The sequence below is a fragment of the Grammomys surdaster genome, unplaced genomic scaffold (genome assembly GCF_004785775.1).
Source record: "Grammomys surdaster isolate TR1022 unplaced genomic scaffold, NIH_TR_1.0 67, whole genome shotgun sequence".
NCBI classification, from domain to species: domain Eukaryota; kingdom Metazoa; phylum Chordata; class Mammalia; order Rodentia; family Muridae; genus Grammomys; species Grammomys surdaster.
Genome location: NW_021604569.1, coordinates 1,467,988 through 1,495,816, shown reverse-complemented (window position 1 = coordinate 1,495,816; position 27,829 = coordinate 1,467,988). Strand labels below are relative to the sequence as shown.

Here is a 27,829-nt window from a genome sequence, read left to right as displayed (position 1 = left end):
CCTCTCTCCCTCTCTCCCTCTCTCCCTCTCTCCCTCTGTGTATGTGTCTGTCTCTCTGTCTCTCTCTATCTTTCTCTCTCCTCCTGAATTGTTCTTTTTTACCTCAAACTAATTCTAATTAGTTTAATTTTAAATAGTTTAATTTAATTAAAAGCGCCTCCTTCCTTCCTCTCTCCTCCCCTCCCCTCCCTCCCTCCTCCCCTTCACCCCCTCTATCTGTCTACACTGTTCTGTAGCTTCCCTTTCCTCTCTCTTCTTGTGACAGTTGGGTGTATCTTATTCTGCCAGATCTTTCTCTGATTCATCACTTTGTCTGCCACTCAATTAGGCATCACTTTCAAATTTGGATGCTTCCTTCTACAAACTAATTTTATCTTCATTGTTTGGGATTAAAGATGTGTACTAAGGACCTGTCTGTATTCCAACCATTGGGATTAAAGATGTGTGTTAAGGACAGAGCCACACCACTAGAAATGATATTTGCAGTAAATAACACAATCTTTGGGTTCACAATATGATCAAATATCCTGCAACAAAATTGGAAGCTTTTCTTTTCTATTTTTATGTACTAACTTAGGAAGCATTAGGGGTTTTTTGTTTTTGTTTTGTTTTTGGTTTTTGGTTTTGGTTTTGTTACCTGAATAGACTTCCTGGTTTTATCCAACTGTCCAAATGTGTTTTCCTTAAACTCATTGAGAAATCTACAATTTTAAATTTTCCTTTCTTTGAACACACTTATTTTTAAATTTTATTAGTATTATTAATCATCCCATTCGTTTACATCTCAAATGATATTCCACTTCCCAGTTACCTCTCTGCCACCCTCCCATCCCACATCTTCCCTCCCTCCTCACTTTTGCCTGTATGAGAGTGTTCACCCACCCATACACTTTTCTGCCCCACTGCTCCAGCATCCCCCTACTCTGTGGCATCAAACCTCACAGGGACCAAGGGCCTCCCCTCCTCCTGTTGCTGACAGGCACATTTGTATCTGGAGCCATGGATCTCTCTAGGCACACTCCTTGGTTGGTGGTCTAGTCTCTGGGAGAACAGGGTGGTCAGGCCGGCCTATGTTGTTCTTCCAATGGAGTTGCAATCCCTCTCTGCTCCTCCAGTCCTTCTGCCAGCTCCCCCACCAGTTTCCCTGAGTTCAGTCTGATACATCCATATCTGCATTGGTCAATTGCTGTCCAGACCTCCTAATGAAACCCCACACTAGGTAGGATTCTTGTCAGCAAGCACCTCCTGACCACAGCAACAGTGTTGGGTTTGGTGTCTGCAGACATGATGTATCCATCGGTGAAGGCCGTTCCCCGCTCGGCCCTTCCTTCAGTCTCTATTCCATTTGTTGTCCCTGTTCTTCCTTTGAACAGGAACATTTCTGGGTTAAAAAACCCACCTGTGGCTCCATCCCTCGGCCAGGAGCCATGCCTATCTACTGGAGGTTCTATCTCCTCCTTTATAGCTAAAATAATTCCCATTGGGTCTTGGGAGCCTCATGTTTCTCTGGTGTCTGGGACCCTCCAGTGGCTATCCCCAGTTCCTCATTTCCCACCACCACCTATTTTTATTCAATTTCCTGACCCTCTGTACCACTCTTACGTCTCCTCCAGTTTTTACTTCTTCTTTAATGGTATGGTTCTGTGATGAATCCTTCTCAACCTGGAGTTTTAGTCAATAGATTTTTTTATTGCTGTTTCAATTGCATTGTTGGCGATAAATCTTTTTTTTTTTTAAATCTTTTGATTTAGTAGATTGTAGCAATGAATTAGTTAAACCTCTTTGGCTCCCTGTTGTCATGAACATCCTTTAAAATCTATATTTCATCTCTGCTACCCTAGACCCAATCTGGGAAATAGCTGTCCTGGAACTCACTCTGTAGACCAGGCTAGCCTCGAACTAAAAAATCTGCCTGCCTCTGCCTCCCAAGTGCTGGGATTAAAGGCGTATGCCACCACCACCCGGCTACTTTCCCTGATTCTTACATGCTGGTGGACCTTTAAGTTTCATCTTTCTGCTTCCCTATCATGGTGATTCTCTTCTCTCCTCTCCTCTCCTCTCCCCTGTCCTCCCTTGTCCTCCCCTCCCTCCCCTCCTCTCTTCTCTTCTTCTCTTCTCTTCTCACAGTCCCTTGCCCAGCAATCTAAAAATCCTGCCCTGTCTCACTGCCCTGGGGACAGGGACCCTCAGGTCTGGAAGTAAAGCTATTGGGAATCAAAATAAGACAAAGCATTAGAACCAGTCCCTGCCCTGGGGACAGGGACCCTCAGGTCTGGAAGTAAAGCTATTGGGAATCAAAATAAGACAAAGCATTAGAACCAGTCCCTAACAGTAGGTCATGTACATTTAGAAACTCACCCATTTCTTTTATGTTTTCCATCTTGTTGGACTATACATTTTAAAAGTATATCTATGACATCATTGGTATCATCTGTAGTGTCTCTTTGTCTCTAATGTTGTTAATTTGGGTCTTTTCTCTCTTGGTTAATTTGTGTAAGGGTTAACAGTCTCTCTCTCTCTCTCTCTTTTTTTTTCCAGTGAACCAACTTTCATTTCATTGTTTTTTTTTAAAAAAAAAAACATTTTTCTTTATTTTTATTTTATATTGATTTCTATCTTGATTTTATTTTATTCTATTTACTAGTTTTGAATTTGGTTTTTCCTTATTTTTTTCAAAACCTTGAAAATAAGTCTTTACATTATTTATTTGGAATTTTTCTGATTTTTGTGATCTGGACCCTTGGAGCTGTGAATTCTCTCTGTGACTGCCTTTTTTGTGGTTTTCCCCACTGTTGATTTCTAATTTTATAGTCTTGTGGTGAGACAAGATGCATGGAAGTACTTTATTTTCCTGTATATTGAGGCAGCGTTGTGTCCTAATATGTGATCAACTTTAGAGCTCCATGGATTGCTGAGAAGAATGTCTGTTCTGCAGTACTTGAACTGAATGGTTTATAGATATGTACTAACTATATTTGATCTATAGTATTGTTTCACTCCATTATTTAATTTCTTTATTCCTTTTTTGCTTGGATGACTTGTCTTGTTGAGGGTAGGGTGTGAAAGTCACAGACTAATGCTGTCTTAGAGTTAATCTGTGGTTTTAAATCTAGTTTTGTTCTATGAAATTGGGTACACCTGTGTTTTACATGCATATGTTTAGAATGATAGATTGTTTTCCTTAATCATTATGAACTGACCTCCATTACTTCTAATCTGTGTTGGTCTATTTTGTCATATATCAAATAGGGACTCCTGCTAGTTCCTGATTTCATTAGTTTGAATATCTTTGTTCATCTTTCTTTTTTTTTATATTTTATACAAACATTTATTAATGTCAACACATAGTTTATCCACACATTATATGTAGTTTATATTTATATTTATTTATATTTATATAGCTCCTCCTTGTGTTCTCACCAGACCTCCCAAACACATACCCCTTCTATCTTCATCCTCTTCTGTTTCCTCTTCTTCCTTCTCCATTTTTTTTTTAATAATTGATTTATTTTTTTCAAATCGAAGTTCATTCACACAGGGGTTATAAACACAGAAAGGCAGGACGTGGGGAAGGGAATGACACTGGAGTGTGGGTGTTCAGGGGGAATACAGATATCTTTCAGAACAGGGTATTGGCTGGGTGAAGGTTCAGGGGACAGATCACTATGACTCTGCCTATGATTCACTTGTCCTTATCTAAGTTGGTATTGTCTGCCAAGGCTACCTGTTTACAAGGTCTATGACTCCTCAGACTGGTAAATTTCCACAAAAGCTGTCTGTTTACAATAGCTTATAGCCGTCTGTTTCAATGTTTTTCCACAGAGACCCAAGACTTGGTGTTAGTACACATGTATGACAGGCCTATTGCTGATTTTAGGCCTATGGCTGATTTTAGGCCTTCAGTGTGTAAGCAGGGCTGCCCCTGACATCTCCTCCCTTCTCTAAGTATAGAAGGGCTGTGGTGATTCTAATCTTGCGAAGGCGGGGATAGAGGCCTGACCTCCAGTAATTGAAGGGGACTTTGTAATGGCTCCAGTCCAGTGAGGCATGAGGGCCATACCCATTTAGATGTCTTTTTCCTGGAGAGGGGATACTTTTGACATCAACCCCTATGCAGACAGGCTTGTCCCTCAGGGAACCCAGAGAGATATTTTTAACTTTTATTTATATTCCCTTGCAGTGCTTAGCCTCGCAGCCTAAGCAAGAACTCAGATTGCCAGTCAGAGGGGGTTCTGGGTGGTCCCTCTCTGCTTGGTCTAGGGGCGGAAGTCCCCTCTTTTAGGTTGGGTGGAGATGGGTTTTGGAAATACCCTGTATAAAGTAACAACCTCATCTTGAGTCTTGTGGTCCTCCATAGCTAACTTATGATAATGTATCTGAATAGGTTTTGGTACCAAATTATTTATCTGTTGTTTCACAGAGTTAGTCAGCCTATTTGAGACCCAGGGACCAGCAGAAATAGGCAAAAATAACGCAAATAATGGTCCTAAGATGGGAGGAAGTAGGGTTGACAATCATGGAGAAGTTGAAAACCAATTCTTGTACCAGCTCTCATCTTTCTCTTTCTCTGTCTTTTCTCAGGGCCTTCTCTGACCTATTTCATGCTCTCTTTAACCCTCCCTGTCTTGTCTATGTAAAGGCAACATTCTTCTTTATGGGCTGTACACAGTCAAGAGCTGTACACAGTCTTTTCTATTGTAAAAGAGTAAATCAAGTCCAATAAAGTCCTTTGCAATTTTAGGAGGTCTCTTCAGACAGCGAAACCAGGGATTTCTTCAGATTAGTGATGTCAGTCTCTAGCTGTTTGATGTTCTTGTCAATGGTCCGTTGAAGGTCTGAGTAGTATAAGTTCGGAGGCCAGCATGTGGATTAGAACTTCTAACATCATGGGTGATTCATTTTTACCTAGAAAGGAAAAAGAAGGGAATTCTCAGGGAGATTTCTCTTCCCTGGATGTAAATTGTTATTCATCTTATTTATAGTTGGGCCTGGCTTTGTGGGGGTATCTATTTATTTCATTAATCATTTTGGTAGCCGGTTAGCTGTACCTTCTGTGGTATCAGACAGGCATATCAATCCTCGGCCCCATAAGGGAACTGGGTCTGGGCCATTCCCTTTAAGGGTAAGAGGGTCCTTCCCCATATCTGTGGCATAGTTTTTAATTGATCTCAGTGATGCTAGAGGCAGTCAGCAGCAGATTTGCCATGAGCTTTCAGTTTTAGAGAGTTAAAAGTGAACAAGGCATGATGGAGAGTATTTCAGGGGGACTCCTTCTGGGAGTGGGGGTACCGTTCCCCCTTTTTTGCTTTTAAAGCCAATTTTTCAGAGTTCTTGTAAAATCAGGGCAGAAGCACCAACAATCGCTCCTTCACACTCAGAGAGTCATGAAGACACTATTTAAAGAAATATAAATCTATATTAATAATCTCTTTTATCAAGGGACTGTTATAGCACAGCCGACAACTAATCAGACTATACAATATATCGATTAGTAATAGCTTATTCTACTTTTTGTGAGATTACTTTTCTTTTGTCAATTAATTGTTGAGGGAAATTAGGATTTACATCTCTCTTGAGAATATTAAACGAGACTTAAATTCTTTTGTGGAGAGCTTAAAATAAGATCTTAGCAATTAGCATCTCCTAGAAACTTTTAAAAATAATTTGAAATAAGTAAATTCTCTCTTTTTTTTCTTTTAGACCCTTTATCTGTTTTTTTTTTTATTGGATATTTTACATATTTACCTTTCAATGTTATCTCCTCTCCCATTCTCCCCCCCAAACCCCTTACCCCATACCTCCTCCTCCTATTTTTATGAGGGTGTGCTCCAAACATCTTCCCAGTCCCATCTCCCCTCGAATTCCCCAACACTAGGGGATCCAAACTTTTGGGGACCAAGGCCCTCCACTTCCACTGATGTCTGACAAGGCCACCCACAATTACCTATACAGGTGGATACATGAGTCCCTCTCTTTGTGCTCTCAGGCTGGAGGTTTAGACTTTGGGAGCTCTGGTTGAAACTTTTGATATTCCTTCTAGAAAGGACCAAAGCACCCACACTTTGGTTTTCCTTCTTCTTCCTGAGTTTCATGTGGTCTATATGTTGTGTCTTAGGTATTGTGAGCTTTTGGGCTAATATCCACTTATCAGTGATTTGTTCATCTTTCATTCTAAGGTGGTGTCTAATTTTGGTGGTGAGGTATTTTTCTTGGAGGTGATAGAGCGTCGTTTTTGATCCAATATGAAGTTTATGTCTTTTGATGGGGAAGTTGAGTCTTGATACTCAGAATTATTGAAAGTTTTATATTCATTCCTTTCATGTTGTTGATTTTGTTGTGTTTCTTAGTCTTTCAGCCCCTTCATGCACTCCAACAGCTCACAGGTGGTGCAGATGTTGGAATGGGCCATCTGAAAGCCCAGGATCTGTAACTGGGTGATAGCTAATTTGGTCAGCCTGTCAGCTCTAGTGAGCTGCCCAAGTGAAGGGTGGAGCTAGCTTTCCTGAGTGCCTACAACCATCGAGAGGTAGGGTTAGTTCTCCCACACTGAATGCCATTGGGGCCAGCTCTCCTGCGCCCATGCCACCATGGTCAGCTCTCCAATGCTGCCCAGGTGAGGAACAGGGCCAGCTCTCTTGAGCTCATGCTATGAGGGGTAGATCCAGCTGTCCCAAATGTGATGGCCAGTGAGGGGCAGGGCCAGCTCATGACAGTGCTCAAACATCTGCGTTATTAGGTGGCAGCCCAGGGCACAGGCATTGACACAGATCCCTGCTACCATAGGACCACAGACCCAGACATGGCCTTCAACATCAGCCCAGGCCAGGATGCTACCGTGGTTTCAGGTGTCAGCACAGGCCACTCAGATCAGTTTGACCCCTGGCATCGGTGTGGCCCCTGGATATCAACATGGGGCTCAAGCAGCAGCCTGGACTGTTGACATCAGAATAACACAGGCCACAGACATCAGCATAGACCCCAGTTGCACAGGCTCCTCATATTCACCTGTTCCTTACTGTCATTGCCTTCAATTCCATTTTCCTCCACATTGCACAAACCACTCAGCTTTACTTTCTCTCCTATCTCTCTACAATGTACTCCATCTTTCCCGTCTCTCCATCACACACTCACCATTGTAGTAGATGTGGGGCTGGGCCTATGGGGATTTTTTAGTGATAGTTTTATTATATATAGTTTTATTATTTTTATCCTTACCCTTCACCTGTGCTATTGGTATTGACTATTAGACCTCAGCATTGTCTCCAAGTTCCCTATAACTCTGCTACACTCCAAAGCTTATAGTAGCTGTTTTAAAATCCTGTCTGTTATTTTTTGTTTTCTCATTAATTTCTAAGTGTGTTTTTGACTGTTTCCATTTTCTTTCCAGGTCATTGATTGCTTTTTTTGTATTTAATAACTTTTTTATTTATGATGGATGTTAGGACCATTATATTTTGTCCCAAAAACTGTTCAACAGGTTGCTTGTGGTATTTTAGACTCCGACCTTCAATGAATGATAATGAATGATCATTATCTTTCTTCAGGTTGTCTTACTTGCCCTAATAAACTAGCGTATAGCTTCTGTTCTGGCCATAATCTTCTACTCTAACAGAACCACTGTTTTTTATGTTCATGGGTGCACCATGTGTGTGCCTGGTACTTGGCAGAGGCCAGTCTCTGGGACTGGAACTACAGACAGTTGTGAGCTACCACTAGGTGTTGGGAATCAAATCCTGGTTCTCTGGAAGAACAGCCAGTGCTCCTAACTACTGGGCCATCTCTCCAGCCCTAGTCCCACTTTTCAGTTTCTCATTTTTAACTCTATCTTGACTGTTTTTCTGCTATAATTTTTCTTTAAAATATGTATTGTTTTTAATCAATTCAAAATTTACACAAGGTAAAGGTTCCAACTTCTGTCATCTACTTCATTCATTTTTTAAAAGTTTTTCTGGGTTATTTCCTAAAGAAATAGAATCCACATTACTGAGTGAGGATGAATGACCACTTGGGTTAATAACCTGTATTTTGACTTCTTTGTTTAAGTGGATTTATTTTGAGAGGATGGTATTAGGAGGCTATTTCTTCCAGGAATAAAAAGTAACAGAATAGCAGTTAAGGATATTTTGGTTTCAGATAAATTTTTCTACCAATTAAGGCATATTAGATATATCAATATTATTTTGAAGCACAGAATATATATATGAGAGTAGTAATTAGTTGTTGTGTATCACTAATTAGCACAAATGACTACATAATCTTTAAAAGAAACTATTATATTTATTTTTAATTGTGTTTCTGTATAATTAAAAAGGTGTTCTTCCCTCTAAATTTCTTTCAGTAATCCTAAGTCGGAGAGTCAACGAGTAAATAAAAAAGTCAACAATGATGCTTCACTTAGAATTCACAATCTATCAATTTTGGTGAAACAGATAAAATTTTATTATCAAGTAAGTGGCCTTTTCTTTTTAAGATATTTTAATAACAATGTACATATTTATGTTTTAAAATTGACTTTGTTGGAAACTTGCATAAATGGTAGCCTACTTGAATTACATTTTTGATGTATGATTTCTTTTAACACTTAAGTTGAATACATATGTCAGTTGTTAATTCTGAGCATTATTTTTTTTAATGTCTGGATATTTTGCCTGCATATATGCCTATGTACCATGTGCATACCTAATGACTGTGGAGGCCCGAAGGGAAGTGATTCCCTAGAAGTGGAATAACAGATGGTGTGAGCCCACCATGTGGATGCTGGGGAATGAACCAGAGTACTGTGGAGGAGCAACCAGTGCTCTTTACCTCTCAGCCATCTCTCTAGCCACAAGCCTTAATTAATTCTCAGTGCTGCGAAGATAGATCTTAAAAATTTCTGTAGTTGCTTTACACAAATTTTTGAATTTTTATTTCAATTTATGCTATATTTGATTTCATTTCTGAGTTATGGAGAAGGGCACTTTTAAATTAAATATACAAGGCTTTTTAAGTAAAAAAAATGTTCAGAAAATTTAGTTTGTATGCTTCTGAATTTTTTTGACATTTTTTCTTTTGTTTCTTTTTTTTCTTATCTTTTTGTTTTTTCTTCTTTTTCTTTCTTTTCTTTTCTTTTTTTTTTTAAGACAGGATTTTTCTGCGTATCCCTGGGTGTCCTGAAACTTGTAGACCAGGCTGTCCTCAGCTCCACCTGCTGTCTTTTGAGTACAGTGACTAAAGGCATTCTCCAGAATGCCCAGCTCTAAATTTGAGTTGAATATATAAATTCACCCAGAAAAAAAACAGACACTGCCCTACATGAGGCTCAAACTTACAACTCTGGGATTAAGAGTTCCATGCTCTACCAACTGAGCTAGCCAGGCAACTGATTACCTAGAATAGCTTTATTAGTTTGTCTCTTGAACTCTTGAGTATTGAGAAAGGAGTTGAAATGGTATTTTAAGCCGAAGGATTTATCAACTTTTCTTTTATATACTTTGAAGAGACATTAGTAGGTGAAGATGAACATAAGCTTGTTTTGGAGAACTGGATTATTGTTTCTATATTTTATCCAAATTATTGGTTTAAATGTTTTAAAGAAAATCTTCAATTTCATGTTTTACAGTTTCATACTTGTATATACAGTGTATCTTAATTATATTTACCCACACTTGCCTATGATCTGCCCTCCCACCTCTCCTGGAAGTCTCTCAAAATGTAATCTCTCCCTTCCTTCTGGTGACCCACCAAATTCTGTCAGTGCTACCTGGTGGAATGTTAGCTGCTCTTACTGGCTTGGTTTTGTGCAGTTAACAGAGGTTTTATATAGGCATGACGTGCCTATGTTTAAGCCTGTACATGCATGTAGTACACATGAGCATCAGTGAATGGCACTGCATCCCTTGGAACTAGAATTACAGAAGGTAATAATCCGCAGCTGCCTTGTGGGACTTAACCCAAGTCCTCTAAAAGCTGTGTTAACTACTGAGGCATCTCTTCAGCCCCTACACTTATATATTCTTGACTATTTGTTTCCTTTGTTACAGTGATGTTTGTTTTCTCTTCTGATTGCTTTTTGCTTGATATCAACTCTTGTCAAAATTACATATTGCTATTCTTAATTTTCTCAGCTTTCACTTAACTCCCATCTTTTCACTTTCAGTCTTTCTTGTAGATAGAGAAGAGCAGGATTTTTCTTAATAAGCTATGTTTTATGTGCTCATATTGTGTTTTGATACTGTGTATTGAACCCAGGACCAAGTGCTATATAGCTCTGCTATGTCCTCAGCCCTAGAATGTTTGCCTAGCATACACAAACCCTAGGTTAGCTTCTCTAGTCCCACATGAACCAGGAGAGGTAGTAAAATGCTGTGAGAAAGCAAAAGTAAATACAAATGAAGAAATGGGCTAGATCTAGACCCAGAGCTCCCAGTCCTGCCTGGCAGCAGACCACATGTGGAAGGGAAGGGAAGTATTCTTAGTGGCCACAGACTTGGAGGAATTCATCTTTGTTATCTTCAGGTTATGGAACTTGATGCTTATCACAGGGTGCAAAGCCACCAATGCTTCTGTTTTTCATAGCCTAAGTCCATTGCTGCTGAAAATTCTCATCAAGTCCAACTATCTGTTTTACACATATGCTTCTCATCACCTCCCCTCACCTAGACACAATGGTAGGGTGTCTTCAAACTCCTATAGTTGTGATGGTTCTTTGTTTTGCTAGCTTCAGAGTAGCAGTCTCAAACAATAGGCCTCCTTTCAAAATGGCATCTGTTCTTAGCACTTTGAGATATAGGGGAAAATCAAGGAGAAGGAATGAGACAGAGGATGCACACATTGTTGACAGTACAGCCTTTATTTGGGGAATTGGAAAAAGAGGGGTCTCTAACAATCAGCCTATTATCTACTTACAAGCTAGGGTAGTTTTAGACCAGAAAAGTGGAGTATAGAAGAAGGCAGAGAAGGAGGTTGAAAGTTTCCCTTTTTAGCTTGTCATTGTACATTGCTAAGAGTGACCAATAAGTAGTAGCTAAAGAAAGTTAGCTGATAAACATCTTTGCTGACTAGCCATTACTTGGGTCCACAGGACAAGACAGTGAAGACTCTAGAGAAACAAGTTAATTTACTTCTAGAAACCATTACTGTAGTTACTGGAATTGTCATAGTTCTACCAAAATTAAGTAGTATACCAAACAGTGTGGCCCTGGCTAACAGTAGGGAGTGACAAAGTTGATTTTTTTCCCCTCCTGTACTGGGTCACCGTGCAGACAAATTCCTGGCACAGGAGTTCTCCTTGCTAGGTTTAGGCTTATGAAAGTTGGGCTAGGACTGCCAGTGCTGCCTGGCTGCTATTTAGACTTAACTTTGGCCTTTTCCTCCCCAAGAGAGAGGGCTGAAGCCCTGCTTTTTAAAAAAACAAACACCAAAAAAAAAAAACACTATAGCTTTTCTGTTTCATGTACTTTTTAGCTGTCTTCCTCTTTTCTTTTTTTTTTTTAAATCATCACTTTTATTGTTGTTCATTTTCCAGGATAAACCTTTTTGTTACCTTGATTCCTTCTAAAACTCTGCTATCTTTTTTTCTCTATGTAGCCATGGGTGTCGTGGAACTCCATCTCTAGACCAGGTTGGTCTCAAATTAATACAGATTCTCCTGCCTCTGCTTCCTGGGTACTGGAATTAGAGACATGCATTGCCACCATCTGGCCCAGACTCTGCCATCTTAACTTGAAATTTCTATCATTTTTTTTCTTGTGTTCATATCTGGTTTGGGTTTTGAGATACTACTACTTTCTTAGAATAAGTCTGAAAGATATTTTGCTATGTATCATCATGTTGGCCAGATGATACCAAGGAAATCAAAGTCTCAAGAACTCTTGGGTTTCTTAATCTCATTAATAAAATAGCTTAAGAATAGACTCAAATGGAAGCTCCAGTAAAGTGAAGAGCTTAAAAGAAATATACTCTAGGGTAGGCAAGCTGTAGATCTCAGCTGTTGCCTAGAGGAAGACACGAGTGGAGAAAAGAAAAAGCCATAGAAGTCTGCTACACAGTGGGAAATACAGATGTGGATGCTGTAGGGAAAAATTGAAGCCTGAAGTGTTAGGGAGAACATGCTTAGAACAAAGAAACACGAAAAGGAAACATTACATTTTACCAAGTGATTAAGAAAATGGGTCCGAGCCGGGCGGTGGTGGCGCACGCCTTTAATCCCAGCATTTGGGAGGCAGAGGCAGGCGGATTTCTGAGTTCTAAGCCAGCCTGGTCTACAGAGTGAGTTCCAGGACAGCCAGGACTACACAGAGAAACCCTGTCTCGAACCCCCCCCCCAAAAAAATCATTGTGTAAAGACCTAATAATGTTCAGTAATGGACATGTGTAGTTCTAGACTTCAAAACAAAAAGAAAACCTCTTTACTACTTTTCACATCAATTCTTGGTGTAGGTCTATTTACATTGTTTAATATCTCTTTTAGTAGGATTAATGTTAAGAAATGTACCCATTTTAAAATATAAATCTTCAAAGTCTTCTCTAATAATCCAGATTTTATTTGTCTCTCTTGTAATGTCCCCCATTTAATCTCGGAATTTACTTATTTGGGTCTTTTTTTTCTTGACATTTTATTTTAAAATTAGTATATTAACTAGTAGCTTGTCTTACTGCTTTTCCTGGTTTTGGTTGACTTCTTTATTTCCGTGCCTTTATCCCTGCTGAAACCTTCCCAACTCAGGTTTACTCCTTCCACTTCATGTCACATGTGTTAGACGTGCCAGCTTCACCCGCCCAAGCTTCTCTTTCCTTCCCAGGCATCTACTGGCATTTATTCCTACATAAATACACATAGATATTAATTAGAAGCTAGGAACCACATATGAGAAAGGACATACTTGTTTTTGTACACCTAGGTTATATCCTTTAATGTAATCTCCCTGTTCCATCCATTCCTTCCCATTCCTAATTTCAGTTTTTCTTTACATTGTGCATATATGTACCATGTTTTCATTATATATCAGTGATAGAAATCTAGGTACAGTTTTCTAGCTGTTGTGAATTATTTAGCAATAAATATCGATGTGGGAGTATACATGTTAACATGTAGAGTCTATTGGTTAAATGATACAGTAGCTCTGTATTTAGTTTTCCCAGTGCCCTGTAATATCCGCAGCAGTCCTATGAACAGTAACTAAGGACTCCTTTCACTGTACACCCTCTCTAGCACGTTCTGTCATTCAGTTTTCTGATGACAGCCATTCTGACTGGAGTAAGGTGGTTTATCAGTTACTTTTCTGAGCTATGCTGGCTAGTTTTATGTCAACTTGACACATAAGCTAGAGTCATCTGAAAGAAAGAGCCTATGTTGAAAAAATGTCCCTATGAGATAGGCCTGTAGGCAAGCCTGCAAGGCAGTGGTTCTTGACTTGTGGGTCGTGACTCCTTTGGGGCTCACACATTAGATATCCTGCATATCAAATATTTACATTACAATTCATAACATTATCAAAATTACAGTTATGAAGTAGGAACAAAACAATTTTATAGTTGGGGTCACTACAGCACAAGGAACTGTATTAAGAAGGTCGAGAAGTACTGCTGTAGGACATTTTTTTAATTAGTGACTGGTGTTGGGGGAACATTCTATTTTGGGCAAGCCAGTAAGCAGCATTCCTCCATGGCCTCTGCATCAGCTCCTGCTTCCAGATTCCTGCCCTGTTTGAGTTCCTGACTTCTTCCAATGATGGACTGAGTATAAGCCAAATAAACCCTTTCTTCTCCAGCTTGCTCTTGGTCATGGTGTTTCAGCATATTAATAGTAGCCCTAACTAGGGTAGTTACTGTGATAAAACATCATCACCAAGACAAGATAAGGTTGGTGTATACTTTGAGAAAGATGAGTCCATCGTGGCCTGGGAAGCATGGTAGTAAGCTGTAGGGATGGCAACAAGAACAGGAAGCTGAGAGATCACATCATTTACTGCAAGCACAAAACAAAACTGGAAGTGGGGTAAGGCTATATATTTTCAAAGTCTACCTCAAGTGACACACTTTCTCCAGCAAGGGTGCACCTCCCAAACCTTCCAATGCAGCACAAAATGCCTGAGTATATGGAGACATTTCTCATTCTCGTTTCTCCTCCTGAGCCTGGATTACTTCACTTAACATCTTTTCCATCTGTTTTAGTGGGAAACATAAGATTTCATATTTATAGTTGACCTCAAACTCCATTGTGTACATGTATGACATTTTCATTATCCATACATCTGTTGATAGTATATAGGCTGATTGCCTTCCCTCACTGTCTCAAGTAGAGCAGCAATGAACATGGATAACATTAAGATATAGAATCCTTTGGTTCTATACTCAGAAATGTTATAGCTGGTTCATATGGTAGTTCTATTTTTATCTTTTTGAGAAACCTCCACAGTGATTTTCTATCCAAAATCTTTATGTAATGTTTAACTAGCTTATTATTTCATGTTATTATTATCAGAATTAACTTAAAATTAACACTTTAAAATTAAGAACTAAATTTTCATATTAATTTCAAGAGATAATCTTCTACAATTTAATGATTTTGTACTTTTGTTTCACTTTCTATCCTCTGCAACAAGAGTTTTTATAAACTTAAGTTTTTATACATTTCCACTGTAGCAGGAGACACTACATTAAACATTTTCATTCTATATTAAGTACATTTTACATGATATTACATTTGTCAGTTGTATAATTTGAACTGTAACTGGACTCGTGGTGTAAAGGTCAAGGTATGAAAAGGTCACTGCTGAGTCTGGTGATCAGTGGGTATGGGGCTGTCTTCCTACTATGGGAAGAGTGACTTGGGAGATGGGGAAGCAGTGGAATGGGAGGGTAGATTACTGAGAAGAGAATTGGATAGAAGTTGATACAGAATGTCACGTGGCAAGTCAGTAGAATAGTGTTTCTGATTTATCAATATTGACTCATGTTACTAAAAAATAAGTTTTTTTGTTTAAAATTTTTTTCTTTTCTTTTTTTTTCTTTTTTTCTCTTTTTTTTCTTTTTTCTTTTTTTCCCGAGACAGGGTTTCTCTGTGTAGCCCTGGCTGTCCTTGAACTCACTCTATAGACCAGGCTGGCCTCAAACTCAAAAATCTGCCTGCCTCTGGCCCCAAGTGCTGGGATTAAAGGCATGCACCACCACTGCCTGGCTCATTTAAAGTCTTTAAGACAAAACTTTTCCCTATATTTCTTTATCAGGGTGAATTTAAAAGTTCTTTATTCAAATGTAGGTTATTTTTATGAAGTATGATATAGACAAAATGGTGATTGTTTTAAAATCCTTTTTAAAACTTACCAATTTGCTTCAATGTAAAAATATCTAAAACTCGAAATAAACAGAAAGTTCTTTTTTCCTTTTAAGTTATTTACTTATATAGAGAGATAGGTTTCACTCCATAGCTGAGGCTATCTCAGACTCAATATTTAACCCAGGCTGGCCTCAAAACTTCTTTTAAAAAACCTCTTTTCTCAGCTTAACAGATATGAAGGTTACAGGTATGATCCATTATGCTTGATCCTTTAAGTCCATTATAACTTAGAAATTTAATTCATTAAAGGTGCAAAAAAAAAACCCTCTGCACATTTATTTCTAATATAGCACACCCACAGGCAAGTGTGCGATATCCTAAGTTACGACTTGGTGAGTAGTTACACAGTCAGCATCAACCTTGCAGTTACTGACTACTGAATATCATTTTACAGGAGACTTTGCAGCAGTTGATTATGATGTCATTGCCAAATATCTTAATCATTGGCAAAAATCCCTTTTCTGGTAAGTTTTAAGTCTGTATGATGTGATAATAATACCGTACATTTGTGTAACACTAGTCATGGTTACCAAGGCCTGGTTGTTTATCTCAGTTCTCAGGTTTTCCACAGCCTCAGTTGAAAAGGTGATGATGATAGTTCTGTTTGTAAAGAGAAAAGGAGCTTTCAGTTTTTAAGTTATTGGTGAGATGTGCACACTCAACACTAAATTTTTTTCTGCTATATCGAACTGGTACTTTTTTGGTGATGGTTGATTTTATTATCTCATTCTAAGCAGTGGTGTTTGAAAAGGAATGATGTTGAAACAACCAAGCTTCGTAGTTACATGCCTATTTACTTTTGCCAAAATTGTTAGCACTGTGGAATTGTTTTCTTGTTTGTTTTCTAGTTCATTTTTGTAGTTATATGTAATAAATCTTGGACCTGATAAGTACTAGACAAACTCCTGTATTATTGAGCAGTATTCTAACTGTAAGTTGAAAGTTTTACTGATGAACATTAATTTATATTAAACTATATCTTAGTGGAAAGATAAGAGGAAGTTTCATTTATTTAAATCATTATACTCAAAAATTGTTACTCCTTTACTAGAATTTTATTTTCATTTGTATTTTGCCATTTATGGAACTTGATCGTAGGACCTCATCTACACCAAATGTTCACTGTCACCATACACCCTAGAATTTAAAATTGGAACAATTGAGGAACTAGCAGCTATAAAACATTTCAGCAAAGGACTTAATCTTTGTGGGCTACATGATACTTAAATTGAATATATCTTCTCTAACCTGAACCTAGCCTAATTGAAACAAAAATAAAATCCAAATAAAATGTAAGATGTAAGCAGTTGTTTTTATAGCAGAAACTAACAGTTAAATGCATTACTGGTAAACTCAGTTAGGAATTCACTAACTTAAATAATCTTTAGAGATACTCTAGAATATTTGGTTGTATAAGTAAACAGGAAGATTAGCATGTAAAATATGATTATTTCTGATTCTGTATGTATTTAGTAAGTAACTACCAAGTCAGAGAGTAGACATGGTTTATGTGCTAGAGGTTCTTGTGGTTTGGTGAAAGTTCCAAAGATTACTGTGAAATCATATAATTCATATGGCAAAGACATGTATCAAATGCTAAGACATGTGAAAACACAGAGCTGTTGATTATTCTTTAAATTGCCAGAGTTAGGGTTAGGAACTGTGGTGACTGGATCAAGAAAGACCACACAGATGTATGTCTGTGTACCTAGGGCAGTGGGAGTGATTGAATGCAGAACTGAGGGAAGGACAGCAATGTCTAGCCAGAGTTAAGACAGAAGTGTGTGTGTACTTGCATGTATTGACTATTAACATGGCTTAGTATTCTGGAAAAATAGGTTAATGGAAAGTAAGAGGAAGTCTTTAATATAAAGATTTCAAATTCATAACAGGTACATTAACCTGATACTGAAAAATCTTTCTGAATATTACATGTTTGTGATATGTTCAACTGAATATTTAAGGCAATCTTAATTGAATGCTGTTGACTAATGTTGTTCTACATTTCTACAGTTCTGTTCTGGACTGATAACTTTTATCCAGTTCTTTACATAGATTTCTTTCTTAAAATTTATTATTGTGAAATAGGATCTTACTCTGTAGCCCCAGGCTAGTCTGGAACTCACTATGTAGTCCAGGCTAGCTCACGTAGTTTTCCTACTTTAGTCTCTTAAATGCTGGAATTATAGGTATGAACTACCACACCCAATTAAACTTACTGTGACAGACATTTAAGGTTCTGATCCTTATGAACCTGTGTAGTGAGGAACATATTTAAATTATATAGGTAGGTGAACCATAATATTTGTATTTTAATAAAACAATAAAGAGGAACAATCTTATTAGCAGCCACTCTGGCATCTCCTATCAGCATAATGTAAAAGACCGGTATAATACAAATCTATAGGAAAGGAGTAGATGCAGTTAGTACACTTAGTTTAAGCCTGTTTGTGTGCACTGTTAACTCTTTAGAAGGGATATCCTTGCCATGTCTTCTGCGATCATCACTTTGTACATACATAAGCCACATGTGTAAGTTCCACCAGATGTTTACAAAATTCATCTTTTTGTCAAGTGGTGTTGAACGTTTTCTCTAGAATTGATTGTTCCAGTGTTTGAAAGAGTTGTAAACAAAGCTAAATGCTGTACTTACTAGTATTTTTATTTCAGAACAAGGTACAGAAGAAGTTAAAAAGTTGCTTTTACTCTTACTTGGTTGTGCAGTTCAGGTAAGTTAAAATATTTCTTCATATTTTCATTCATTTAAACTGTTCTTGAGGCTCTAGTTTTCTGAAAGACAAGATAGTCTTAACTATATCACCCTATAAAGAAATTATTTCAAAAAATCAGCTATGGCATTAATATCATGTTTTAAATGCTTTAGTTATTTTTTTTTTCTATTTAGAGACTTTAAATGACTTGGATCTTTACGCTTCTTTTGAGACATCTATACACTTCTTCTGGTTTCTTTGTGCAAGTTTATGCTTTAGGAAAAGAAAAGCAGGATTAGCAGTAAAAAGGGGTTTGGGCTAGAGCAATAGGTCAAGAGCACTGACTGCTCTTCCAGGAGGACCTACTTTTGATTCCCAGCACCGTATGGTAGCTCATAGCTATCTGTAACTCATTCTCCTGGAATCTAACAACCTCTTCTGTCCATATCAATACTGATAGCCAAGGTTGATTGAATACATAGTTTGCCGCGTGTTATAGTTTTTTTTCTTATAATCTTTTTCTCAAATAAGATCAGCATTTGGGTAGATATTGAAGTTATTTAACAAATTGGATAGTTGTGAGTTTAGTGTGCTGCTAATAATTACAGTGGGAGTCTGTATCTCTTCAACAAATTGAGATAGTCACTATAGATTTAGTTCTGTTTGCTAGTAGGACTGGTCTGACTTTCAAATCTACTATGGTAGATCTCCCACTTAATTAACTTTAAAGACAACAATGTATGTGTGTAGGCTCGTGTGTGTGTGTGTGTGTGTGTGTGTGTGTGTGTGTGTGTGTATGTGTGCATGAACATGCCATGACACACTTGTGGAAGTCAAAGAACAGCCTGGTTGAGACAGTGTCTCTAGTTTGCTTTAATAGCATTTGTTTGTTTGTTTGTTTGTTTGTTTGTTTTAGTTTCTGGGAGTTTTCCCGTCTCTGCCACCAATCTCTGTAAGAGCACTGGGATTGCAAATACACACTATTCCAATAGCAGATTATTACACTTGCATGGCAAGCACTTTACACATTGAACTGTCCCTGAAGCCCACTACTTTTTAAAAGAATGAATTATTTCAATGTACAGTTCTTCATTGAATGAAATATTTTGGGTTTTGTTTTAGGGTGTTTTTTTTCTTTTGTTTTTTTTTAATCAGGATCTCATGTGTCCCAGACTGGCCTCAAACTTGTTATGTAGCTCTGTTTGACCTTCAACTTGTGATTCATGTACTCCCACCTTCCAGTGCTGGGATTGCAGGAGTGCACAACCTCTCCCAGTGTACACAGTGCCTGAATTGAACCTCTGTGTTCATGTATGCTAGGCAAGCACTTTCCCAACTGAGCTACAGACCTTCCTATGAAATGAGATTTTTGTAAACAAACAAATTAATTCACTAGTAATATTTCACATTTATTTACATACATTTTATATTCTAGAATTTGTTGGCTTTCAGAGCTGACTACTTTGCTGCTTTGGTGAGACAATATTTAATTTACATATACTTTTAAATATGTATGTGGGTCAATATGACTATATATATATTCAATATATACATATATATGATAGTAATGATCAGGTCAGGATTATTGGTGTACCTACCACCTCAAGACATTTATTTTTTGTTTTTGTTTTAAGGGCATACAAAATCCTCTGTACTGGCCATTTTGAAATGATCCTACTGTACTATATATGACATTGTATGTTCTATGTTCTAATCTATTTCTATTCCAACCCACTATCTTTCTCTTCTTTTTTTTTTCTTCTGAGACAGGGTTTCTCTGTGTCTTGGAACTCACTCTGTAGACCAGGCTGGCCTCGAACTCAGAAATCCACCTTGCCTCCCAAGTGCTGGGATTAAAGGCGTGCGCCACCACTGCCCACCATCTTTCTCTTCTTAATACCATTTCTAGCTTCTAGTAACCACTGTGGGGCACTATTAATACATAAATTAATTCATTACATTTCTATAATATGTTGTACATGATATTTATTTAACAGCCAATTAAATATTTAGATAAATATGTTGTTTTTGTTTGATATTCTAATTTGGTTATCAAGTCTTTAGTTGGAAACATTTTCCTTACTCATTTATAGCTACAATATAGTGCATTTGTGTTTAAAAATGCCTTAGTTTGTGAATATTATAATAATTAGTGTAACTGAGTAACTATAAATGGTAAGTATCTCAAGGTAATGCTAGTGAAGAAACAGTGACTTGTAAGGCTTATAAAATAGAATGTATATTTCTTTTTTTTTTAATTATAACAGAAAACCATAAGACAGTTGGATTAGGGTACCCTGAATGAATCTTGATTATTACATTTTGTAATAACACTGATATTTTATTTCTGATTGGCTAAAAACTATTCGTAAGTCAGTAATTACAGAAATGTTAAATTAAATGGTTGGGATTACTGTCCCTGTAAAGCTGCTTTATACATGCTGTAAATATACAGTTAGAAAGTTAATTCACAGTTGTTCTTACAAGACCTGTTTTTAGTTTTCACTGATCATAGAACTCTAGGTGAAGTATGGATTATGTTCAGATGATTGTATAATGGCAACACTAAAGCATTTGAAACTTAACTTGAATCAGAGCTTTGTAAGTTTCTTAATGATCAAAGAGCCAGTTTTTCTTCTCGAGGGCTTATTGTCTTTGTTGGCTCTGTAATTGGCCTGCGAGATGCATCTTAGCTGGGCACAAGGCAGCTCTGTCTATTTTGTATGCACCTCTCATTTGGTGCATACAAAATACAGTTAGATTAGCAGTTGAATTGCAATATAAGAGATGTAGACAGAAGGCAGAGATGAAGATGTATGTTGTTATTTAATCCTTATTGGGAAAAGATGAGGTTCATATTTTATGTTTTTAGCTAAAATAAAACTTTAAAAAAGTTAACAATAAGGAATTGCTGCCTTATTCCCATTTTGTTACATGTATATTTATATACAGTATTACATTTTGCCTCTGGTTACTTTGTTACAATAGAAACAAACCAAATGTCTATTGTATTACCTTACAAATTAAACTGGCTCATCAAAGTTAGTTTCTTTTATTAAGATTAATGGGATGAATATGAGAGACTAAGTTGTAAGCTTAAAGTAAAAATTGCCTAGTTTCTTTTCCTCAAGAAGAAAGGCAGTGTTGTTTGGTGACAGTCGGGGACTGACTGAGCATTTTGGCAGTATTCCGAATTCTGCCACTGACTCACTGTGGGTTTTGGCAAGTAACTTGTTCCCTCTGAAACAAGTTCTTGATTCTTTGCTTCTCTGTTTGTAAAGTTAGCATAATAATATCCTGACCTCAGATGTGTTGTGTAATATGTTTCTACTTTAGAACTTTCTAGCATAGAATAGTGTAGATTTCAGTGTCTGGCTCTTAAATGTTTCCAAATCATTGCATCTTCATTAGGTAAGTATATCTGAAAGGTTGTTTAAATGTAAAACAAAACCCTCTGTGTGCTGTTCAAATGTAATGCTTGGTGCATTTTTATTTTTATATAGCATTTTAAGATGCAGAGTCTGAATGGTCTCCCCCCCTCCTCATTTCAGTGTCAGAAAAAGGAAGAATTTATTGAAAAAATTCAAGGTTTAGATTTTGATACGAAAGCAGCAGTTGCTGCACATATTCAAGAGGTAATCATTTATACATATTAATTTTTATGAAGTTTACAGTGTGTTTTTAATATTACTTCCCCAAATACTTGGTTAATGAACAAAAACAGTTAAAGATCAAATATAAATTAACCTTTTATATTTATATCTTCTCTTTAGAGAGAGAGATGATTTTATAAGTGAATTTTATTATGACACAGTGCTTACTACACATTTACTCTCACTATTGTCTATAAGGAAATGAAAATCTTGAGGATTAAAGTTTGTGTTTTTATTAGGTAGCACAGAATGAATGGAAGATAATAAGCTTAGTCTTTATGTGCTTTTTCTCTTAAATGAATGATGATTTTTGTTGAGCTCTTATTTGAATTACACAAGTACATTGTTTAAAAAAATATTTATATAAAAATCAGAATAATAATGTACTGTGTCAAATTATTGATGTTAGTGTAATTTATTAAAATTTATTTTAAAAACTGCCACCCTCATGAACTTTAACTCTTATAATGTTTTTTAAGAATTAAGCTATATATTAAGCTATAAAAAAGCATTTCATGTTCAAAAAAAAATAAAATAAAGTTACGGCTTTGATACGTCAAAAAAAAAATGTAGTAGCTATCATGAGGTGACTGAGCAAGAGACAAAAGATAAGGACCACTTGCAAACTTGATCTATTGAGTCATCTACTTAGAAGTCAGAGCAAAATGTTTTCCTAATTTATGAGTAAATTTATATGTATCATAAAAAAAGCTATATATTAAGTTTTACATGTTGGAAAATAATTTTAAAATTGTGAGAAAATTGGTAGTATTTTAAATATTCTCAGAGGATTGTATTCAAAATAACATCTTTTTCTTAGTTAACTTAAGAGTTCAGATGAGAAATTATTTAAATTTAATCAAAATGTTTAGGTTGTCATCATTAACTTCAAATCTCCCTCTTTCTGCTTTGATTATTTATTTTTCATGCCTCTATAAAGGTAACTCATAATCAGGAGAATGTGTTCGATCTACAATGGATGGAAGTGACAGATATGTCTCAGGAAGATATAGAACCACTCTTAAAGAATATGGCATCACATCTAAGACGACTGATAGATGAGAGAGATGAACATTCGGAGGTTAGTAAATTTCTTTTATCATGAAACTTTGCTTTCCTTTAAAAAAAAAATTAGAAGATGGTGACACACGCCTTTAATTCCAGCACTTAGGAGGCAGAGGCAAGTGGTTCTCTGTGAGTTTGAGGCCAACCTAGTCTATAGAGCAAGTTCCAAAACAGGGCTGCACAGAGAAATCTTACCTCAAAAGACAAACACCACCCCCCCCAAATAAACAAAGAAAAAAATAGTTTTCTAAAATTGATATCGTGTTTCTTAGGAGGAGGTAATAAATGATAGCTCTCCTTTGATATCTGTGGAATGTACTGGCTCTAGAACCTGGGACCCTCCTGACATACTAAAACCAATCCCAGCACATGGGAGACCCAGGAAGGCAATTCTGAATTCAAGGCTAGCTTGATCTAAATAGTGAGTTCCAGGACAGCCAGGGATACACAGAGAAACCCTGTCTCAAGGACTGAAGGAGCTGAAGGAGTTTGCAACCTCATAGGAAGAACAACAGTATCAACCAACCAAACGCCCCAGAGCTTCCAGGGACTAAATCACCAACCAAGGAATACACATGGAGGGACTCATGGCTCCAGCCACATATGTAGCAGAGGATGGCCTTGTCGGGCATCAGTGGGAAGAGAGGCCCTTGGTCTTGTGAAGTTTTGATGCCCCAGTGTGGGGTACCCCCGGGGGGGGGGGGGGGGGGGGCACCCTCATAGAAGTGGCGGGTGGTAGGGAATTTCAGAAGGGGAAACCAGGAAAGGGGATAACATCTGAAATGTAAATAAAAATATCCAATTTTTTTTTAAAAAGCCTTTTTTAAGATACTATAACTATGAATACTCAAAGTCTCTTTAAAAAATGGTACAGTGTTTACATATAAACCTTCGAATATCTTGTATATGTTAAATCTTTTATTTACCTATAATAATAAATAGTATGTAAATAATAAACAGATAATTGATATGCTGTAGTACTTAGGGAGTGGTGACAAGAAAAAGTCTGTACAGTGCAAACACTGGAATTTTTCACCCTTATTTTCTGTCCATACTTGATTTAATTTGTAGATATGAAACCCACATGGTATACCAACTGTAATGTCTTTCTTTTGTTGTTATTGGTGTGGGGGGGCATATTTGAAAGGAAATAAAAGAACTTCACATTATTAGAATAAGCAAATTCATAGTTCTTTTCTCTTTTTCTTTTTAAATTAGTATTATTCTAATTTTGTTCCTGTGTGTTTTTTAAGTCACCCCTATTATGTTGGCAATAGTGTAGAAGTGTAAAACTGAATATATAGTTGATGTAAGTGGAAAAACCATTGCCTTGAAGCACCAGAATTTACTAAATTTCTCGGTTTGCCTATCTGACCCCAAGTTAGTGGTGGAAGTGACAGTTAGGGAGTCTTGCACAAACAACCCTTTTGTTTTTGTTCTTTAAAATTATTTTACAAGGTCTCATGTACCCCAGGCTGATCTTAAAGTTAGTATGTATCTGAGGATGACCGTGAATTTAATTTTTCTTGCTTTTACTTCCCAAGTGCTGTGATTTTAGGTGTGAGCAACCAGGACTGGCCCCAAGACCTTGTTGGTCAAATTTAAGCAGCTGACAGATCTAAAGGAAAGTCCTTAAGCTGAGTTTACCTGGAATCCATTTTTAAACTTAATTTTATCTCATCTGTATGTGATGATTTAGTATCTCTGAATATTATTCAGGTGCTTCAAAAGTTGTACTCTTGAAGAATATCAACAGAAACAGTTATAACCGAAGAAAGTTTAGCAATTTACAAAACAGCCTCATTAGTTTTATTGCATGCATTATTATTATCATCAGGACTCCTGGTGATCGTAGTCTAACTGCTCAAAGTTTAAAATACTCAGGTACATTTAATTAGTTATATGCAAAATGGCGGTTATGGTATAATTGGGAAAACACATAAGTCTGAAAAGTTTATCATTACTAATAATTTTAGTCTAGTTGATACCGACTTGATAAAGTATTCCAAAATTTGTAATTTAGGGAAAATGTATAGTGGAAGAACAAAGGAAGTTAAGTTTTTTGTGTACTTAGTCTTAACTATCTAACAGAACTTTGGAATCGTTATAGGTTTAGACCTCTTACAAGTTTTGAAAACAATAGTAGTCTCCATAAATAACTTGTACTTGAACAAGTGCATCTCATATATACAATAGGAAAAACATTTATTTAATTAAAGCAAATGCATATAGACCATGTTTGAAATAGCAGAACTAAGCAAACAATGCAGTCCTTTAAGCTGAATGGTAATGAGTACAACTGACAAGAAGACCAAGAGTTTTTTGACTGTTTAAGATCTAGATGCAATACATACTGTATAAAAGGAGCACTTTTTATCTTTGCATATATTACACTTATGTCTCTCTAATGACAAATTTCCATAATGTCATGGCAAAGCTTATTAGGATTATTAAGTCTCAGATATAGGCACATCTAAAAGTATATGAGTACACGTATATAAGACATAAAGGTAACAAATGTAATTCATGTGATCAACCAGTTTTAAAGATTTTAAAACAGAAGAGTAAAATACCTTTTAAGAATTGTTTTCTCTGAGTAATAAAAACATAAATTTCTATGGAAAACACAAGAAATTACCTTAATAAAGTAAATGTGTGTTTAGTTAAGCCAGTTTGTTTGTAAAAGTAGTTGTTAGTAAAAGTTGTTTGTAAAGCAGTTGTTAGTAAAAGTAAGCCATTTTTTAAAGAAAACCTTGCTTTATCAGAGCATCATGTCTTATTTGCATATTATTACATTATATTTTGGCTATGCTCAATAAAGTATAGCCTCAGGCGGCTGTAACCAGTTGATGATTAGCTTATACCACTATGGACAGCTGTACTTTTCCTGATTCTGCATTACTTCTATATTACTTAGTTAAATATTTTTTACTATTTTTTTCATGTGCTCCATACTATGCTAGATAAGGAGCTGAAAGACACAAAGAAGAAGTAACAAAGAGTATTTCTGGTTTATTGAGGGAAAAATCTTCATTATTTGCAAGTAGAAAAAAAGCCTACTATATAATTAAGTACTAATATGTTTGTGTAGGAATCAAATGTTTGTTAAATATTATTTGTTTAATATAATGCTGTTATTAAATATGTATTAGTTCTATATTTATATATTACTAATATATTGATAAATATGATACTGTTATTAACATTAGGAAATATTAAGAAAATTAAAGATAATTAAGAAAACAGGAAAACAAACAAAAAAGTTGACTCTCTAGAAACCTTTGCCTACTCCGTAGAGCCTTCATCCACTATGGAGAATACTGACACTGTCAAAAAAGACAGGGAAATGGGATGTGCCTCGGGGTGGGACTAGGCATGTGTCAGGAACATGGAAAATCAATCACCTTCAAAAGTAACAGGGAAGGAATAGTGTGTGTTTACATAGAAAAAGCTGTGTGCATACGTATCTTTGAAAAACAGGAAGGAAAAATATAAGAAAGATATTGAAAATCCTGTAATGAGTAAGTTTTGAATAGAAAATATATAATAACGAAGAGACTAACTAGTTGTAGGTGATTAGTTGGAGAAGAGGTCATTTGTCAAGAAGTAATGATAGCTGTTTTCAGTTTGAAGCTTAAACAGAGGCAAAGAAATCATTTACAAAGTTTCTATGGGGAAGTTTGCCCAAAAATCAATAATTAAGTAAAAGGATCACTGCACAGTCGTGCGATCTTCGTTGAAAACAGATGGTAAAATCTCGGACCAAATAATACTTTATTTTTATCTTCAAGATCTGTCACTTTAGAAGTGGAATCAAGAAGTTACACATGGTGCTTGTAGACATGTAATCTCAGAACAGTGGAGGTAGAGGTAGAATGTTTAGGAGTTCAAAGCCAGCCTTGGGTATATACCAAGTTTGAGACGAGCCTGGGTAATATAAAACCCCACCTGCATACAAACAAAGAAGAAAACCAGAATGAAATATATGGCTATAGTCAAACTTGAATTTTATTTTGTAAAAATTTATTTTAGCATTTATACAAAAATCACATTTAAAATACATATACCAACTTGAATCTAATTGTGATTGTACCATTGCACATATTGTATCATTGGTTGTGTAACTTTGGTTTACATTAGTCTATATAACCCTCAGTTTCTTATGTCTAAATTACATAGAACTTTATGAAAAATATAGTGTTAAATGAGATCTTGTTGGAGAATATTATGGGAAAAAAGTGTAAGTCATTATCAGACAATAAAAATGATAGTTTAAAATTAAAAGTGAGAAAGGATACTTAGGAAAACTGTGCTAAGTGGTGATGGTGTGTGCCTTTAATTCTAGCACTTGGGAGACAGAGGCAAGGGGATCTCTGTGAGTTCAAGTCTACAGAGGGAGTTCCAGGACAGCCAGGACTACACAAAGAAACCATATCTGGAAAAAAAGAAAGAAAGAGAAGAGGAGAGGGGAGGGGAGAGAGAAGAGAGGGAAAAAGGCTAGCTGTAGGAACTATAGAGTAGTTAAAAATAATCTCTTACATTGGCCAAAGGAGACAGTTGAATGATAAAAACCTTCTCATTGAGGGTAGGCATGGTCACATAGAATCAATGATAGTAAAGGAAACATACTACAAATGGGTTGGTTTCTGTACTAGAGAAACTTATTTTTTTTTAATAAATGGCAGACATGGATTTGTAGAGAGACAAAGAACTAGGATGGAACTCTCTGAAGTTTGTGAAAACAGTAGTTGCAAGCCGGAAGACAGAGATGTGGTCAAACAACAACCAATGGAGCTAGAGAGGTGGCTTAGCATTTAAGAGCACTTGTTGCTCATGTGGAAGACCCGGGTTTGAATGTGAACCATATGGTGGTTCACATCTCCCATAACTTTCAGTTCCAGGGAATCCAATGCCATGTTCTGATTTCCATGGGCACTGGGCATGCATATGGTACATATACATTCAGGCAAAACACTCACATATAAAATAAAATGAACAAATGTCTAAAAAAAATTAAACAACAAGTGATGAGGAATAAAGATGGCAATATCATGGTCCCAAAATAGTAATGCCACCCCATA

The 27,829-nt window shown here is 36.6% G+C and overlaps 1 protein-coding gene across 3 annotated transcripts in view; it reads left to right on the top strand.

Annotated features, from left to right (window-relative positions):
- Positions 1–27,829, top strand: part of Ccdc88a (coiled-coil domain containing 88A) — a 130,684-nt gene that overhangs the window by 27,696 nt on the left and 75,159 nt on the right. For all 3 annotated transcript variants that reach the window (XM_028777317.1, XM_028777307.1, XM_028777298.1), the window contains exons 2-6: positions 8,339–8,447; positions 15,714–15,783; positions 17,990–18,048; positions 21,582–21,665; positions 22,624–22,764. In XM_028777317.1, coding sequence (XP_028633150.1) covers positions 8,339–8,447; positions 15,714–15,783; positions 17,990–18,048; positions 21,582–21,665; positions 22,624–22,764 — 463 coding nt within the window. The remainder of the gene's footprint in view (positions 1–8,338; positions 8,448–15,713; positions 15,784–17,989; positions 18,049–21,581; positions 21,666–22,623; positions 22,765–27,829) is intronic.